The following is a 19866-nucleotide window of genomic DNA, read 5'->3' as shown; positions in this document are numbered from 1 at the left end:
ATAGATAGATAGATAGATAGATAGATAGATAGATAGATAGATAGATAGATAGATAGATAGATAGATAGATAGATAGATAGATAGATAGATAGATACTCTATAAAATCTACAACACATTTTAGTTTTTCTAAGTTCAATACTACAAATTTCAGTTCAAAAGTGCCATAAGTGGTTGCTCGAAAAGTTAACTTTCTAGTATATCCTCTACAGATTGTAGATTATATATTTCTCTGAATCTTTAAAATTGTTTGGGAGTTTCATCAGGAGTACGACTCGTGTACGGCTGCATTTGACATGCGCTCCACATAACACACGCAGGATCTGAGCTAGAGCGTTGTTATACCTGCAAAATAATGCCTGCAACAACCAATCAAATGAAAGCAATTGAGACGAACTGCCATCTTCAATACCAAACTGTGCCAATCACCAGAAATCAAGCCAATTACCACCCTTCGTCGCAGTCACGTGTTACAGGGGTAGCAGAACGCCGATTGGCCGTCGTAGCACTGCCTCCCGAGTTCATTTATGTTCTGGGAGTGAGTGATTGACTTTATCAGTCCAAGGACATCATCCGCCTGGTAAGGGGGGGAAGTTTGATCCTCTTTCTCACGGATTGCAGTCAACGGGAGTTTTTTCTCCCAACTCTTTGCATAGGATTTTTCCCCATTTTGGCTTGGTTTGTTTTTGTTGTTTTTGGATTTTTCCGCGCAACGTGGTACATCTCGACGCAGTGTGCAGCTTGCGCGCTCCGCTAAACTGGATTTTAATTTTATTTTCAGTTTTTTTCTTCCCAGCTCCTGAGTTTGCTTCAAGCTCATGACTATGCTTCTTGATAGCGGTCCGCAGTTTGCATCGTTAGGAGTGGGGGGCTTCGGGACGCCGCGGCACCACGAAATCGGGAACAGAGACCCTAGTCTGGGACTGAATCCCTTCAGTGATTCCTCCCACTCCGCTGCTTTTAAAATCAGCCCCGTGGCTCACGATATCGCTTCCAGCCAGACATCAGCTTTCACACCGCAAGCCAGTGGATATGCAGCTGCCCTGGGACACTCTCACGGCGGGCAGGTGGGCTCGTACGGCGGGGGAGCTTTCAATTCAACACGAGACTTTCTCTTCCGGAACCGGAGCGTTGGAGAGTCCACAGCTCCGAGCACCCAGCATGGGATCTTTGCAGCTTCGGCGGGGAGCCTCCACGGGCCGCCCGGGATCACCGATAACCCAGGACATTTGTTGTTTCCAGGACTTCATGACCAGGGAGTGAGCCACACTTCATCCAGTGGACATGTTGTTAACAGCCAAATGCATCTTGGCTTGCGCGGGGACATTTTCGGCAGACCTGATCCGTATCGTCCTGTAGCGAGCCCTCGGACAGACCACTACGGGGCTCAGCTCCACAACTACAACCACCCCATCAACATGAATATGGGGATGAATGTGCCGACACACCACGGTCCGGGAGCCTTCTTTAGATACATGAGGCAACCGATCAAGCAAGAATTATCATGCAAATGGATAGACGAGAACCAGATGAACAGACCCAAAAAGACTTGCGACAGGACTTTCAGCACCATGCACGAGATGGTCACTCATGTGTCCATGGAGCACGTCGGCGGCCCCGAGCAGAGCAACCACGTCTGCTACTGGGAGGACTGCCCGAGAGAAGGGAAATCTTTTAAGGCCAAGTACAAACTCGTCAATCACATCCGTGTGCACACGGGCGAGAAACCGTTCCCATGCCCGTTCCCCGGATGCGGGAAAATATTCGCCAGATCGGAAAACCTGAAAATACACAAAAGAACACATACAGGTAGGCACCAACAGCATCTTAGCATCATGTAAAAAATATAGAAAGAGAGCCTATTTTTAAATAGACCTCGTGCTTCAGTGTTCCAGATATAAACGTGCATGTTGTTGTGTTATTGTTTACGAGGTCCTTTTCAGAAATTGGATCAACTTTTCTAATGGCGATAAGCTCCCAGTTTCCTTTTTTCGAAATTATTTGAAAATATACAGATTGGATAATGTTTCCACAGTAGAGTATAAACCACATTGCTCTGCAACTTTGCTGTAGTGTTCAGCCTCGTTAATTCTTGCAGCTTTTGTCCTGAGAAGTTTTGTGCCAGTCCAAAAGATACTTCATTTACTTTACGCCAAACTTTCGGTGCATTTGCTGTATTGGTGCTTAGGGCAGACACGGGGCTCGTGTGCTTTTTGAACACATCATTACAAGTAAGCAATTTCTGGCTGCGTTCATAATTGTCGCTCTAGTTCAGCCAGTGCACGGTACAGAATGCCCTGTTGATTCAGTATTTACTATACAAGAGCACACGCACTGAGGAGGCCAGTAGTAGCATGAAGGAGCAGGCCTCTTGAATAAATAAAGCCTGACAGAGCAGTGTGTAGTAGTGGAGCAGTATCCATGTCGCCCCGAAAATGTAGGTTACTCTGTTATATAATAGGCTGCAGACAATTTACATCTTGTGTCTTCGGATTTACAGTCGGTGTTACAATGGGGGTTTGTTTGTGCGGGCCATTGAGGGGTAATTCACGATGTTTATTTAATCCTCCAGGTGAGAAGCCGTTTAAGTGTGAATTTGATGGCTGTGACAGACGCTTCGCCAACAGCAGCGACAGGAAAAAGCACATGCATGTGCACACATCAGACAAGCCATACATCTGCAAAGTGTGCGACAAGTCATACACACACCCTAGCTCTCTCAGGAAACACATGAAGGTAATTAACGTCTTCATTACTCCTTAAACACATTAACACACTCACACACACGCCACTCCACCTCCTTTACCACAGACAGAGACCATCACAACTTTAGGCTTTTTTTTAAAGATGTTATAGGCTAGCCCAGTCACACTGCAAAAAAAGGTACAAAAATGGTGTGCAATCACAATTAGTGTGTTAGCGGCTCTTGATTTTAAATAGCTAAAAGATTAAACGATTAATAGTTTTTAAAAAAACTCCCCCTTTGTTGTTGTTCTCTGATGATGGATTTTGATTTGTATTTTTCTTTAAAATAGCCGTCTTCTATAAATATCCGCTAGCAATAACCAATTTTTTAAAATATATTTTAACCATCTAGTACTTTGAGAAAACCTATTTTTATATAAACTTTAACAGTGTGTTGATGCGGATATTTCTATGCAGTCCAGAAGCTCGCCTGTTTACCATTACAGTTGCCCCATAAAACTCAGAGCTAATCCGCATTTAAGTTCAGCCTCCTTCCATAAAGACACTTAAAGGTCACCGTTTACAATGACTGCTTCAGTAACTCAGTGCTCGTGTCCCCATGTTTTGCAGGTTCATGAGTCTCAAGGATCTGAATCGTCTCCAGCAGCAAGCTCCGGATACGAGTCGTCCACACCGCCAGTCCTGGTCTCAGCCAGCACTGAGGACCCGACAAAAACGCCGCCGTCAGCCGTACAAAACACGTCTGGTCACAGCGAAGGACTGGCACCCAACTTTAATGAATGGTACGTTTGAAGTCAGAAGAACAAATTCCCTCTCAATGTGGACCAAGAGGATGAGCAGGAAAAAAAACATTAAAAAAAACTATTCATTTTCACTCCACACACATACACACACACATACACGCACACATCACCATCAGATACACATGCAAACACACGCGAATGGGATTGGAACAAGAACAACAGCAGGAGATGAGAGCAAAAGCCAGCACCAAGCAGGCCACGTCCGTTCTCAGGATCACGAAATTTGACTTTTATTCCGCAGTTTTGAGGAAATCAAATAAATCACGAATAAATAAACGCTATACTTTCTCAATATAAATAAATGTTTTTTTATCTTTTAGTTAAAGTTTTCAGAAAAAAATGTTTTATTTTTCATTTTATGTATTTTCTCAAATTTTTATTTAAAAAAAAAGAATAAAAAAGGAAAATTATTTCACGCTGTTTTATATAACGGTGACGCTCTATTGTCGCCTCTTCAATTGATTGTTGAAACTTCAAACAGTCTTAAGAAACGTGCCAAAGTCTTTGTCATGAACTTGAACACAGAAAAAAAAAATCATAACTAAATATTATCTCGTGAATGTATTTCCTTGTTTGATGGGGTCGAATCTGTTGTCAACGTCCGTTTTCAGGTGGAGAAATGTGGTATTAGGTTACGATTGTTACCGTTGAATATAACGTTGCCTTTTGTTAATACCGTTGTAAATACATATCCATGATGCCATATTTATCAATTTGTAATTTAATTATGGGTATAAGTTCTGAAACTTAAATGATATTTATGGAAATGTTTTCTAACAAGAACTGTACAGTTTTGGTCATAACCAGCTTAACATGGAACAAATGATAAACTCTAAAGCTCCAACATCGCGATTGTATCCTTCTGTTTTTTGTTGTTGTTTTATTTTTTCCTTTTTAACCAATAGGCCTACATGTGTCTTATTTGGATTAATTAAATCATTTATATGAATATTATGGATTTGTCTATATATAATGCAAATATTTCCGTCACTTTTATTTTGTTTATGAGACCATTGACATGTAAAATCATTGACTTTGTAGAGCTGAGTTCAGTTGAGCTGAGAAGCTATAAAACGGTTCTGTTGTTATCTTTATTTTTGGTTAAATTTAAACTTTTTGTGTATTTTACTTTTATAGAATCAGAACTAGATGTCAATCTTAGCATAAACTCAGTATTGGGGGAAGAAGAAAAAAAAGAGAGAAAAGAATGAACCCATCAGCCTATTGCACTCCTATACTACAGGTCTTAGAGTGTGCGAAGTCATGATTTCCAAATCAAGGTGACAGCATTTTGAGTATTTCAAATTGAGGTCAAGACCCGAACTATATGCGCCAGTATGGCAACCTTTCTAGTTCCAGCAGTGTCTTTGTGCAAGTATGTTTAAATGTGTGCATCGGCAACAATGGAACTGTCACAACACAGTATCTTCAAAAATAAAAAAGGTTTTTTTGTCTGTCAGCTTGCATTGTTTTAAATGTAATTCTGTGAAACTAAGCGTGTTATTTGTTGTGGTGTTGCATATAGAGCAGTTTGATTACACATTTGCTTGTTTTGTGTGAATAACTTGTCAAGATGACATTTTTGTGTTTAACAAAATTTAGTGAAAGGAATTCTAGATCTATGTGGGTTGGGGAGAACACGTTCAGTGGCAAAAAGAGTTACAGCATTGCATTGTAACCTATTCTCAAGAATTAAATATTATGCATACACAAAGTATATTGTACTCATATGAGAACAATTTCAGACCACCAGCACTACTTTTAAAATAAAATGTAAAAACGGTACCTCTTGACAGTGATATATGAAATAAGTTTATTTAAATAATTTAAGGAATATATGTTTTATATGCTATTTTCTATACCTTAATTTAAAAGAAGTACTTTTTCTTATTCCCACCACCTTTCTGCCCCATGTCCAGAGGTCAGAGAATAATATCTGATGTATAAACACAGCTAGAATGTGATGTTGTAACACTTTCTGGGAGAAATGGGTCACAATCCAAGTTATTCCTGAAGAGCAAAAATGTTTTACTGATGAACTGTGTCACTGTGCCACATCGAGGCAAACCATGTTACAACAGCAGGCCTATGCGTTAGCCTATAGCTACCAGAGTCAAACGTTCCTTGTACTTTTTAGGCTACTGTATGTTGGTTGATTTATTTTATCAACTATTTATGAAGAAATGTGAACGGAAATTTTGACTGAAATTAAACAAAACATTATGAAAAGCGACTGTCAGACTGCGCCGTTGATTATTATCAGCATGTTGTTCTGCACCCTGCATGTTAACGCATATAACCGACACTGCTTGCCATGCTATTTAGTAGGAGTCACTTGAACTTGACACTGATTAAGGCGCCATCTTAGTATCTTGGCCTTGTGTGTGTGTGTGTGTGTGTGTGTGTGTGTGTGTGTGTGTGTGTGTGTGTGTGTGTGTTCAATGGAAATCCTAGGGGGAGGAAGTTGAAGGACCACTTCTTGGCAGTGTGTAGGGACTTTAGAAAGGCCGGTAAGGCATCTGTTTATGACTATGAAAGCTGCAAATGTAAAGTTTATTTTCTTCTTCTTCAATGACTGCTTACAGTGATTGGAAAAATATATAATAATCCTGTCATGCAGAGTGGAAGACGGGCAACTGAGGACACTGTGTGACCGTGAAAGTGGAGCAGGAATCGTTGCCAAAAGTGGCAGTGCCTCAGCGTCTCCCACTACCCGAACAAGGCACAGCTACATAAAAAACAACCAAAGGAGTTAACACACATCAATAGGCGCCATAATAAGCATTTAAACGGCGAAAAAAATCTGTCTGAATTACAACAAGTGCACATGCACACATCGGGAAAGCCCCGTGTAATAAATTGGAATTTATTCAGTGCTTTAAAATAAAAGAAACAACAACAAATGCACATTTCCTATTGCTCTGTCTGGGAGACTGGTGTAATCTGACGACTTTACTTCCCGGTAAGTCTGACACAGAGGGATACTTTAAACCCCCACCACACAGTATTCTTCAGCTATAAACAGTTATTGAGAAAAACTGATTCTAATTCTGTTTTGTTCTACTTTTGCGCAAGCGCACCCTTCGCATTTGGTTTGATTTCATTTCTTTTCACCCCTTCCCTCCTTGCCTCCCCCTCCTACCCTTTTCCTCCCTCCCTTCCCAGCTAGTCTAGTCGCACATTTCAAGTTGCTCCTCTCACACACCGTGACGTCAAATAACCGAGACCCGGCTTTCTCCGAAGCACGGCGGCTCGCACGAAGGTTGCATTTTTACGCGCGGATTTAAGATGTCCTAAGCACAGACGTGGCTGCGCTCTGACCCGCAGCAGGTGACCGTGATAAGAGTAAAGAAAGCATACTACGAGGAAATAAACACAACTCTAATATACCTACATTTAAGAGTTAATCACACCTCAGTTTACGTGTCATTAAAAAGCACATTCATGTGAATTTGGGTCATTAATGTAGGGGCGAGTTTAACTCTGCAATTAAAATGCAGCTTGCCAATAAGGTGCATTCAAGCTGTTTCCTAAAACAAGCCATCATTTCCACACTATATGAGAACTCGGTACCGATGATTCAACCCAGACGGAGGAAAAAACATGAAAGGCTCTTTTCTAGTGGGTTCTCAATGGATTAGAAAGCAGTGATGGTCACGTGGATGCAGTTGTGTAAAGACTAGCGGCTGTATAACAACAATGTCCCACTGTAGCAGACAACAACTGGCTCTCAATTAGCCTGCTCATTCATCTTCGGTTATCTTATGGATTGCCGTACTGGGCTCCAGTGTGTGCACTCGGAGGATGGCAGCTGACTGTTGGCAGCGTGCAGCAGCCTATAATCTCTCCGCTTATATAGTCTTCTTGTGGTGGTGGGGGAGGAAGGGATCGGAGGCGGAGGGGAGCGGGGGGGCTGGGTGCGGAGAGAGGGGGGGGGGTGCATTTTGCAGTGGAAAAATGGACTGAGACGTACGTCTCGCTTGCGCACGCCGCTGAAGTTTTATATCGGATTGATTGGTCAACCCCAACCCCTTTACCTTCCTCGGTTTTCTCAGTAGCAGAGTATTCGCTGGCTAAGCGGGAGAGCTCGCTCTAAGAGGATAAACTGACACAAGCAGGTCCCAAACGCCTTTTGTCACGCAACGGAGGCTGTGATCTTTAAAAGAAAAAAAAGAAAAAAAACAGCAGCTAATTTATCGCTAACTGAAAGTTAAGTCATTATTGGACACAAAGTGCATAGATAAATTTCGATCAATTCACAAGTAACTCGGTTAGTAGGTTAAAAGATAGAGCTGGAGATGCAAGGCTATTATTAGCTTTTATTCAACACTTTAAGCAAGGGGTTATCTGACACAAGGCTGTTTAATAACTTAGGGTGTATTCTATTTTGCTCAAAGGCACAGCAGCACGGCAGTTGGGATACTCTGTATCGGAGACAGCGCCTGCACATCTGCACATGACCGCTTTGCTGATACACGTTCAGGTTTTATCCCATCACACCTTAATTGATGGGATGCTGCGAAAACTGAAGCATCATGGAATAACTGCACCGAGCATGAGAGTGTGTACTGTTTCTCTGTGTGAGGATATGAATGTGAGTGAAATAAGAGGGTTTCCATCTCCGCATACAGAAACGAAAAATCTGACACTGTTGATATTTATATATTTTTAATGAAGGCATTAAAACTACACGGTTAACCAGAATAGTGCCTCTAAACTCAGCGTGACAATTAGAGATTGAAATGAAACGGATTTGTAACAGCACGCGGCTGCATATAGCTTCATAAACAATCAGTTGCATACATCTGATAATTAAAAGCCTCCTTTTGTGCTGAAGTTAATCGAAGGTTGTTTCACCTTCGGCAGGGTGCTGAATATGCATCCGCAAGGTGCCTTAGTCCACGTGTTTCTTTATATGTTAAGGTGTTTTGTGGCTTTTGTGATGGTAACTGTTGAACACAATGGCATTGTGTTTGCCTTCAATTATCCTTCAACTCACTCACACTAGGCTAGGTTGGACGCTCACCTAATGCACATTTCGTGACGATTTATTTGCCCCCAACACTGTGTCGCACGAGGTGATGAGTGGAAGTTGTTGGCCTGTCATTTCCACAAAAGAACAACAAAACATCGCAAAATAAAATAAGTTACTCACCAAGTTCAGTTTCTAAAGCGTCTCACACTTTGACAGCAGCAACAAATTGCCTAAAAAATGCACCTGGGGATTATAATTCGAAATATAATTTACTTCGAGGCTTCTTAGCCACCTCCCTCCAAGATAAACAAAGCATTCTTTCAAAAAACATTTCTATTATGCTGTGAGCTGAAAGACAATCCATTAGCAGGATGTCCAACAGGAGACAGCGGCAATTCCCCAACATCTGGCAGGGTGTCAGAAACTTGATGAATTCCTTATCAGAGCGGGCGCAGGAATCAAAGCTAATAGGTCCCTGGAGTAAGGTCTCTGGCAAACGTTCATTCAGAAAAGCAGATGTTCAGCAATTGTGCCTTGCGTTTGTCTTTTGACAGATATATTTTCAACACTTTTGAGAGGTGGCAAATGGGTAAATGAGCAATTGACATCCATTTAATGACCCGTTGCTCTGCCCTGAACGCTGCGGTTGTGATGCTTCCTCCCAAACAGGAGCAATAACAAGCCTCTCCCTAACTGCTCTCCCTTGAGGAAGCGAAAGCAGTTTTATGAATCGCTGAGATGCATATTATTGAAAAAAGGTGTAATGCTGACGTTCACTTAAACCGTTAAACAGTGTGTGCCCTTAACTCTCACCACCTGCAATTAAATCGTTAATTACAGCCATTATATTTGGCCTTTACATCACCTGCAGAGTCAACAAAAAGCTACAATTAGTTCAGATCGCATTAAACGCGTGATTCAGCATCTCCAACAAACTTTTTTTGTTTTTCAACTTGAGAGCACAAGACAGACTCAAGCTCACAGGACGGGTTCTCCCCCGAGGGGACGGACAGCTGCGCTCACATATTCATTGCTCTCTTCAAATAAAAATGACAATGTCGTTAATTTAGCCCCCTTCTTAAGACAATGAATTAGAATTGGAGAGCGTCTTTCCATTATTTAAAGAGCTCGTCCATTGCCTGTCACGGCGATTTTGTTCGCGCGTGCGCAATGCCCTGAGCGGCTGCACGCTCTTAAGTTTGCTGGAACATCAGAGCAATCAGAGGGCGCACATGGGTTTAGTGTGAACATCCACATGTTGAAGGTTGATAGATAGATAGATAGATAGATAGATAGATAGATAGATAGATAGATAGATAGATAGATAGATAGATAGATAGATAGATAGATAGATAGATAGACGAAGAAGTAAATAAAAACAAACAACAATACCAATTGTGTCCCAGAAATGCCAATCAAGGCATAAAGGGGGGAGATCTAGTTGCATAATATCTGCGCAATCTTTAATCCGTTATGGATATGCATGAGGCAGGGATAGCACCATGAACAACATCCCGCCACAGCCTCAGCACGTGTTTACATGATTTCTGGCATCAGAAAAACAAAGGAAGAAACAATGAAAGATAACTACTTTTTTCCCGCAACTTCCCATTCAGGCAGGCGGTGGGGGTTGACCTGCTTTTTTATTTTTAGAAATAGAGTATATTCACCTTTAAAGACTGAAAACAATCTTGGTGATTTAAATTCAGGAAACATAACATGATAACTAGTGTCACCATGATGACAAATTGATTGCATTTGAAGAAGGATGTAGGCAATATGTTGTTCAGGGGGGAATTCTGCTTTTTGTGAAAGGGTTTATATTAGGATTATTTTACGTGATTTTTTTTAACCCAACTTGACTTTGCTTTACTTTTTCTTTTATATTTGTTATATGCTTCAAATATGATCAGGACTGAGAGTCAACATTGCCAGTTACTAGTAACCAAAAACACTGATTGGAGTCTATTTCCTTAAAGACTGGGCCTAACTGCGTAAGATGAACAGACCTGTTGTGGTTATGACTACCATGGTGCTATAATGTGCCTTCTGTGAAACAAAAATAATCTTCACCCTCCACGCATGCATCTTTTAAAGCAGGTTTCCAAATGTGCACACACAATTGCAGTCACATTCCTGCAAAGAGAATAACAATGAAAAGGGACCAAGGTATATATAGCATAAATATATACACGAAATATGTTTGAGGTTCTGTGAGAGTCAAGGAAAGAAAAACATAAAAAATATGAAAAATATTATATTTTGAAGGAAACAATGGGTGTCATTTCTTGCATTTGCAGCAGTCATTCAAGAGGGTTAAGGATAGGAACCAGTGTTTTAGTATGCGCTAACATCTGTGCTATGCCAGCAGCAGAGACTGCTGTAATGATTAATATAAGTAAAGAGAGGAAGCATGACACACAATGGCAAGCATAAGGCAACAACAATGCAATCTGGATTTTCATATGTAATGCCCTGGCCCTTGTTAGCTCTTGTAAGCCCATGATCAGAGGTGATCTTATTGTAATAAGATGTGTTTGGCTAACAGAGAAAGACCAGGTTTTTGTGTGGGTGGCGGGGATTCTGGTGCTAAAAGAGAGTTATATTCAACAGCTGTGTTATACAGGTTTTCAACAGCCATAATAAAAAGTGTTAGACATAGCACCAGTTATTTCCCACTTTTCCACTAATCTAGGCTCTGCTTTCCAACTGTGCCTTTTGGCCAAACAGTACACCACTGGCTCATATTTTCGCAACATAAGATATACACTCTGCAGTTTTTTGGTTTGCAGGTATTTTCACATTTCTGTGTTTAACTCCTCTATCAAAGCTGAGTCAAAGAGATTTTCTCCCCCAGAAGTATCAACAATCAATTCCATCATGATGGGAAACAATGCAGTGTGATTACATGCCTTCAACTTTGTGGCATACTCAGCGAACAGTACAGATTTTATTCTTCTTTTTGTTGTTCTATTAATGGTCCCCATCCTGGGACAATAACAGGCACACAGGGTTTTTTGGGGTTTTTTTTGTTTTTTTTTGAGAGAGGAGGAGGTGTAGGAGGAGAAAAGGGAACCAGGTAGGAGGGCATGATGAAGGGGGGAGGGATGGGAAAGCCAGGTGCTGGTGGAAATTGGCAGGCGATTGCCAAAGCGACCTCATGCCAGGATAATGCATGGGGCCATAGGTGTCCCCCAAGCCAATCCCAACCCTCATGCTGATAGCTTTTCAGAGCCTGTGGGACAATCTCTTCAATAATTGCTTTTCCTGTTTCAATTGTTGTCGGAAGACCAGTAACAAAAGAGAGGGGACTTTGTTTTCCACAAGCATTGCAAAAGTGCGTGCTGCACTGCACTTGGAACCATTTGTAGCTACCTTATAGTTCTAAACAGGCCAATTTATCCTTGTGTGTTATGTAAACCAGTATGGTAGTGGTTTTGAGTTTCAGCTTTAAAAAATCATAAAAAAAATTCCAGGCCCAGAGAGATTTGTGGTCATGTGAGTGACAGGTCAACTATATTGTGCATTATCTGCTATAAACGATGAGAGCTTGCAAGATACTCAAATATAACAACGGTAAATACCTATTTTATTAGTATCTTTGAAATAAACTCTCCATCTCTGTGACATTTGTCTCCTAATGGAGAGAGTGAGGCTTAGCAGGCTTAGTGAACTTTTCTCCACAGTTCTTCTGCACAGGCCCTAAACAAGTGGAAAATGACTTGTTGCTCCAACAACAGTACTTTTTTAAGTTGTTCCTTTCTTTGTTTTACTAAATTAACAATTTCTTCCCAATTTTGTTATTTTTATCATCTGCCCAACTTGCAAAAACATAGGTATATAAATATGCATGAAGCTAAATATATTTAACAGGCCTTACAATGCAACATATTTTAATTAGAGTAATAAGCCAACTGTGCCAGTGTTAATATAATATTATTAGATTCATCTTCTATTAATGATACAAACAACAGCATAAACAACAGCAATTTGTCCATTATCCGATTACTACTACTGTTATTATTATCAATATCACTATTAATAATAATAACAATAAAAATAATAATATATTAATATTATTATGAGCTGATTATAATTTAAAATCATATGTTTCTCTGCTAACTTAAACGGTCGGACTGAGCGCATTTAAAACAAAAGAAACTACAAGGCCCGTGTTTTCCAGCTGCAGTGACCTTCCTCTTCCCCCATTGCGCAACTCCAAATAACAGAAAAAGAAAATGTACGCACGTCAAATTATTAACGACCCACTTGTCTTGTTCTTGAGAGATTTGGGAGCGATGAAGGCAGGGAAACCGAGTTCATTTAAAACGGGGTCAATGTCAGAAGAGGGGAACACTTCAAGAAAATTCTTTTCATTTTAATTAATCGCTACTGAAACTTAAATAATAGACAAATTTCGTCGTTAAAGGGTTAAAACGGCGCGATTTAAAAAAGAAAAAAGAAACAACAACAACATTTCAAGAATCGAATCGAGACTTTTTAAATCCATTGGTGTACTTTGTGGTGTTTTTCGTCGGTAATTCGTTGTTTAAACGCGATTATTTCTTTTCTTTCTTTCTTTTTAAAGCGTAAAATAAAGCTAACGTAATTTAGATAGATTTCTCCTCTGAATAAAACAAAAGGGTGTGGTGCTGTAACTCAAGCTGCGCCGCAGGTCAGCAAGAAGTTTAATACTGCCAAACCTTACTACGCAGGCGTTTTGTTTTCATTCTTCCGAAGCATAAATAATGTAAGAACCTCTCCTGTCTGTCAGTTACACTTACAGCGCAGCCGTGCATACACTGGAAATAAGGCTGATGGAAGCTGTTGTAAAAGATGATATTATAAGACGTGACACTATCTCAGACTTCAACGACCAAGTTCACACCTTGAAAAGAGGTTTAAAAAAATAAAATCTTAACAGAAAAGAATCTGAACAAATTAGTGAGCAAACTTCATTTATTTTCAACTTCAAACATTTTTTTAGGAAAGCTGACCTATGAATATATAAGTGGCATTTTTAGGTAAGAGTTTGATGTAAAATGTGCAGTTTTATGAAATAGAGTAAAATCTGCGTTAAGGTTAATTTTGTTTCAAGCATATACAGTAAACTTTATATGGTGTTTTGTTTAGATTTTTTTTTAAATTGAAACTGGCAACAGTGTGCCAGTCGAATACCCAGTTTAATTTACCTTGTCTTGGGAATGATTTTTTTCCTGTATTACCTAAATAAGGTGAAATCTGGGGCAGGCAGACTCTGTACTGCTTGTCAGAATCAGTGGAGTGTAAAATTGCAACACCAGACAGCCAAGATAATAGCTCAGAAGGGGGCTAATGTTCCTGCTACATTCACAGAACATTTTTATAATGACCGAGTTAAAAAGAAAAAAGTATGGATTTATGCTATATTCAGTTTGCCCAGTTTATTCCTGTTTTGCTCTGTGCTTTATCTTTCCGTAGGCGCATTTGTCCTATTAAAATTAAGCAGTGTAAATTAATTTAGATCCAAAACCGTAAAAAGGAATCGACTTGTGCAGTGCACCGCAGTCTGTCTTCTCCTGTCTGGGCCTCTTCTTTTTCTCAGCTTCCTTTGAGAGGGGAGTACCAGTTGGAGGAAAAATATCATTACTGAGTGCCCTTTCTGCCCAATCATGCCACCAGAAGATACTCCCAGTCCCACATACATGGCCAAAGCCAAACCTTTCCTGTTGGTCCCTGAAACAGATGCACAGACACACAAACTTATACTTGAGCACACACATAAATTACATGGGGATTACTGAGACATGGTTCAGAGATGTCACCAACAGGGTCTGATTTGCCAGGCTTTGCTATACCCAAAATCAGCTGGTAATACGTCTGCTTTGAGATCATTCCAAATACCCCCCAAATCCTTGCGTCTCACCATTTAAAACTCCCACAGGTGCTAAACCTAATCTTTCCTCGGACCGAGGTCACCATTCTGGTGGTCTAAGCTTTCTGGCCACTGGATCTCAACTCCTAGCAGCAACTGTTATTTCATATGGTATTAGCAGGTAACTTGCAGAGTTTATGTAGTTTCATCACACATTTAATATAAACTCTCAATACAAAAAAAACTTATTTGCTTAATCAAAAAGAAGAAAAGCAGAAGATAAACTGGAGATTGTTCAGGCTACTGAATTCTGACTTTACTCATAATGTTAGAGCAATGCTTCTTTTTTAAGGATGTTGTTCTGGTGATGTCAGAGTGTTCACAATAATCCCAGCTTGTTCTAAGACTTAGAACCTCATGAAATCTGTCTAAATAAGCATGTTTTCATGTTCTCTCAAGCCCATAAACTAAACCCACCCCTCTTCATTAGGAAGATATAGTGTTTTTAGATTGTTTTGATGTGGTCAGGGAGCAGACGGACCATTGGCTAAGCATTGGAAAGAGCAGACAGTCCAAGCGGTTTAGCCTTGTTTAAAATTATTAATCCACTTCTAATTCCAGCTGGCCCCCTGACAGCACAGAACCCTATCAAAAAAAATCAGCGCCTCCATTGTGAGGCCTGGCAGAAGGGGACTGGGCGTATTTTTTCTGCTCCAATCAGTTTCTAGAGGTTGGGCGATTAAAAAAAGAATCCCAGCCCCCCCTTCCTCGCACAGCGGGGGAATAACGGAATCATTAATTCCCCATTAATTTCAGAAAAAACGAAATGTCGACTCAATGTAGTCCCTTAGAGAAAAGAAAAAGATGGGAGTGACAGAAGCGACAAGTGCCTCTGGTTGCCCAAGAAGTGCTGAAAGGTGACATTCCAAAACTTTACATAAACAGGAGAAAAAACTGTTTAATGTGATGTTTAACAATCCCTTCAGTGTAACCAGCACTTAAAACTACAGTCTGTAAAAGCCATATCAATGCGCACAGAGCACAATTTGCCTGCCGTACTTTATAAAAGTTCTTTTAGTGTTTTAGGAGACTTTTTAGTTCATTTTAATGAAACAACCTTCAAATTTAAATCAATTTTTCAGAAAAAGGCACGTAAAAACACACAGTAAGGCAGAGGTGTGTACATTATATTTTGTGCTGTGAAATAAAAGTACAATTAGAATGCATCTGTGTAATATTGCAACACAGTTATTTTAAAGATACCTCATTTATCATTTACTGAAAGTAAAGGCTACTGAAATTCTTGTTAGTGTTTGAAATCAGCTCTAAACTTAGTTTTCAATGCCGTTTGTAGTTCGCTTCAAATACTAACTTCTCCGTTTGTCTCCAAACCATCCTTCATAAGTTTTTAAGTTATCTTTTATTGGCTTGAAATCTCGCTAATAGCCAGACTTTATTTGCAGTCGACATTATGTTCATGAAATAAATAAAAATCTACCCGTTATGACTCACCTTGAAGGGGTCTTTGTGATTAAGTTACTTCAAGAGTTTATATCTTTTGTCAATAACTGGTTCACATTTTGTCTTGTCCTTTTGCAAGCTGTTCATAAATACAATGATGTTCCAGGCGGCTAACCTCACATACAACAAGGAGGCAGGAGGGGCTGGGCTAAGGAAGGGGGACAACAATGTCAAATCTTGGAGGGGACAAAGAGGTAGTTCTGCTCTGTCTCACCCTATGCAATCACTACACAGCAAGCACACAAATGCACGCGCACCCAGCAAGCAGATAGTTTTTGATTGGGAAGCATGGCTGGGCCCCAAGTGTAGGCCCCTATCATCACCCTTTCATGATTACACACACATGCACATTCACTTATATGCAAACGCACACACAGACATTCATGGGGCCATTATAGCTGTCTCTGCTCAGAGTGACAGCCTTTCATATCTGTCTGTCTCTAAGCCAAGTTGTTATCATCTATGCACCCAACCATTAGCAAGTGTCACAAACACACACATGCACACACATACATGCAAGTACGCACATCTGCGTGCAAGCACACACACTAGTTTTTCAGGAAATGAGGTCCAATTAGATGTAATCAATGGCGGATAAGTAAAAAGCATTTCAAAAAATTCAATGCTTTTAATTTTTTTAAATTGATTTTTCCACTAATTTCTTGCTCCCCCTCTCTTTCTCGCTGGCTCACCCGCTTTCTCTCTACATCTCTCAGGGTGACTTTTGAGCACTCAGATTGACAGAACAAAAGAGATTGTTGTGGGGATACTAATTATTTAATGAATTCTTTATTTATTTTAAAAGTTCCCTGGGTGGCGATGTGCCCAGACTGTTACAGTAGATGGAAAATTACAGCCTGGAAGACAGTGAGTGACACATGAACAGAGGCAGAGGTGCAGGGGGTGGGCTGTGCCATCTAAACATGCCCATGCCCTTAAAGCCATGGCAACATCCCCTGATCCTGCCAGAACCCCCCACCCACCCACTCACTTCATATCCTGCAACCCCCCTCCTCTCCTTCTCTCCACCTCCATTTGCTACATTCCATTTCAACAAAACTGCCATATTAATCGTGTGTGCTCATTTCAATCCAGCTTTGGTGATTTTTTTTTTCTTTACTTTTTAGTAACTCGTGCTTCTTCATTCAAAATCCCAATTTTCCAGAAACAATCCTTAAAATGGCAACAATTGACAGCCAATTTCCCTCGGCGAGGGGCCATATGTCCACTTCAATGAATTCCAACCACTAAAAAAATCTTTTCTACACAAGCTTTTTTTTTTCCAAATGATGTGTCCTCTCCCCCCAAAACCGATAAGTAGGGCATGGGGAGAGTAGGCCACTAAAGACCCGGTCGTTATTGATTTGACAAGTGAGTGAATAATTCATCTCTAGTGGCAGGCATCAGCTGGAACAACAGTTTATGACCACTACTGTTACTAGAAGAGACATATCGCAAATCTGACCTTTCCTCTGCCTCTTCCACCAGTCTGTTATGTAGTCTAGCACTGCTCTACTGTATATCCTGTACCCCGCTTTTGTTGGCCCTCCTCGCTTCATGGGAACTCCTTTTATGGTCTCTAGTAATAATTCCAAATGTTCCTTTCAATCCCAGATTTTGTATGATTTCTTCAGCCAAGTGCTGCTTAATTTACGATCATTTCCAGTTTCCCTGCAGCTCTTGGCCAGCAGGACACAAGGACAGCTTTATGCATGGGTGTAATTCACACACGCATTGGCACCGCACCCAGCAACTGCCTGCTATACAGAAATACTGATTTACTCACTACCTCGGTAATAGAAGATGTTAGAAAACAGACAGTTTTGATTGGCTGAGTCATGTTCAAAGCTGTTGCCTGAAAAACACAGATGTGACTGCTGAGCTGTTAATACAAATCAGACATTCCCATTCATGCCAGTACTATGCTGCTGGGCAGATGAATAACTGCTAGTTAGGCAGTGGTTACAACATGCACAGTAGTGCAAATCTGCTATAAGTCAATCTTGTTAGTGCTAACAAAAACACCAGGGAGATGAAAAACAGTCCTTGTGGTGGTAACCTTACTGAAAGGTCACAGACTGATTCCAGGATTTAACTCACTAATGCTCGGTGGCCATCTGAAACTAACAAATCACTGGACCAGCTATGACCTCAGCTCTCCATCTTGATTTCTTCAAACAAGTATCACTCGAACGCACACATTAATTGAGCATAACGCTGCAGTCTCGCAGGTTATTAAAAATAATAGGTTATTAAAACAGTACAATCTTACTTACATCAAATCTCTACCAGAATGTGTACCTTGAAAGATGAGCAAACTGAGCCCATCCCATCTGTACAAAGTACAAAAAAAAGAAGAGAGAACTCCTGCACTTTATTCTACAAGAAAGGAACAGTCATGCTCCTGAATAGAGCTCTCAGGGTGTCTCGAGCACGGAAAGGCAGAGTTAGTTTCAATCTGTACTCGGACTACCTGCTGAGTTACCAGATCCCCAGCGAGTGTGAAGTCAAGCAGACTGCTTCTCTGACTCAACGCTCCCTGCCACCACCTCCACGCTACATCATGATTTATTCCACAACAACAAGATGTTGAGACTGTAAGATTAAGATGCATTCAGCAAGATGCAGGAGGAAAACATGTAGACATGTGTAAGTTTTCCTGCTCCGTTTTTCCATCCTCAGATTTGGTTACATCTCAGCTTTGTACAGTGCATATACGCACATACCGGCGCGCACACAGTCTTTCTGTCAGTAGGTCAAGACACCATAAAGAGTGTCAGAGCAGGCTGAAAGATGAAGTTAAGATGAGTTATGTGCCTGAGCAGTCTGTGACCTTTGCTGCTCTGTCCATATGATATCACTCAGCAGGGAGGGAACCATGGAAAGCTTCAGTCTCAATCCTGCTACTCTGAAGCTGCATACTGCTCTCAGATTATCTGCATTTTAGGAACACATGCATCTACCCAAAGAGTATATTTGATTAGTCGCCCTGGGGGTTTTTTTAGCGCTACAAAGAAGGAATCCATTTAAGCAGCTATGCAGCCTGAAAATACCTTTTCTTGGTGTCTTTTCTCTTTTTTCCCGCTTGTTCTTTCTTTCTTGCTCGCTTCCTGTCTTCCTTTGAGCTACGTCTCCCCACTCACTCAAGTACACACAGGGGCCACAGGGAACTCCAAGTTTCCATTCATGCTTCTCATTATCAGGGCATGTCTGTATTTTATGAGGCCGTGTAAACCACTGAATTACTGCACTTTAAAATGTATCCTGACACTATTACGTGACCATGTTGATAGAAAGGCCTTTCATTGCTAAAGCCAGGACCTAAAATGGTGGACGACAAAAGAGCATGACTTGTTAATTATTTTTAACTGCCGGATAAAAATGATTATGAAGTAAGGCAGGATACACAAATGGCTAAGGCCACATCATAAAGCGGCTCCCTGTCTCTGGAGAAACACTAACCTTAGTTTTAGAGGGGAAATGTGAGCATGCACCAAGCAGAAAAACAGACCATTGTGTCCACTTATAAAATTCATCTTAAGCTATCTAAAAACAATTAAATAACACTGAACACAAACAATGAATAATTTGCCATGATTTGCTCTTTAATTAGATGAAGTAAAGCAAATGTGTTTTGCAGTCAAAAAGGCACCACTGATTTCCGCGTCTGTTTGTTATTATCGGAACATAAAATGAAAATAAAATTGCATAAATAAAAAATTGGTCCCTCATAAAATTCAAAAGAGCATATTAAATTATGATACCACATGCAATACATTCAGTTCACACAAGCTGTATTTTTCTGACATGCTATATTAATTAAAGGAAGACATTAATCCCGGTTGTCTTTTCAATTTAATGAACGAGCTTTTAATTAAGTGATTCTCTCATGCAGCCATACACAACGACTTTCAGAGATATATCAGTGTGTGTGTGTGTGTGTGTGTGTGTGTGTGTGTGTGTGTGTGTGTGTGTGTGTGTGTGTGTGTGTGTGTGTGTGTTGCCCGGT

The 19866-nt window shown here is 40.5% G+C and overlaps 1 protein-coding gene and 1 long non-coding RNA gene across 3 annotated transcripts in view; one reads left to right on the top strand and one right to left on the bottom strand.

Moving 5' to 3' along the window:
* LOC102313296 overlaps positions 1-19866 on the bottom strand; it is an 80887-nt gene that overhangs the window by 22293 nt on the left and 38728 nt on the right. The gene's annotated exons all lie outside the window — the stretch shown is intronic.
* On the top strand, positions 528-5740 carry zic3 (zic family member 3 heterotaxy 1 (odd-paired homolog, Drosophila)). The gene is made up of 3 exons (XM_005913221.3): positions 528-1807; positions 2571-2734; positions 3314-5740. Exons 1-3 carry the CDS (start codon positions 817-819, stop codon positions 3494-3496), a joined length of 1338 nt encoding a protein of 445 aa, XP_005913283.1. The 5' UTR covers positions 528-816; the 3' UTR covers positions 3497-5740.

The sequence above is a fragment of the Haplochromis burtoni genome, unplaced genomic scaffold (assembly GCF_018398535.1).
Source record: "Haplochromis burtoni strain Fernald_Lab_line unplaced genomic scaffold, NCSU_Asbu1 Contig_4, whole genome shotgun sequence".
Classification (NCBI taxonomy): Eukaryota; Metazoa; Chordata; class Actinopteri; order Cichliformes; family Cichlidae; genus Haplochromis; species Haplochromis burtoni.
Note: the sequence above shows the minus strand (reverse complement) of the source record. Positions and strands in the feature narration are given on the sequence as shown.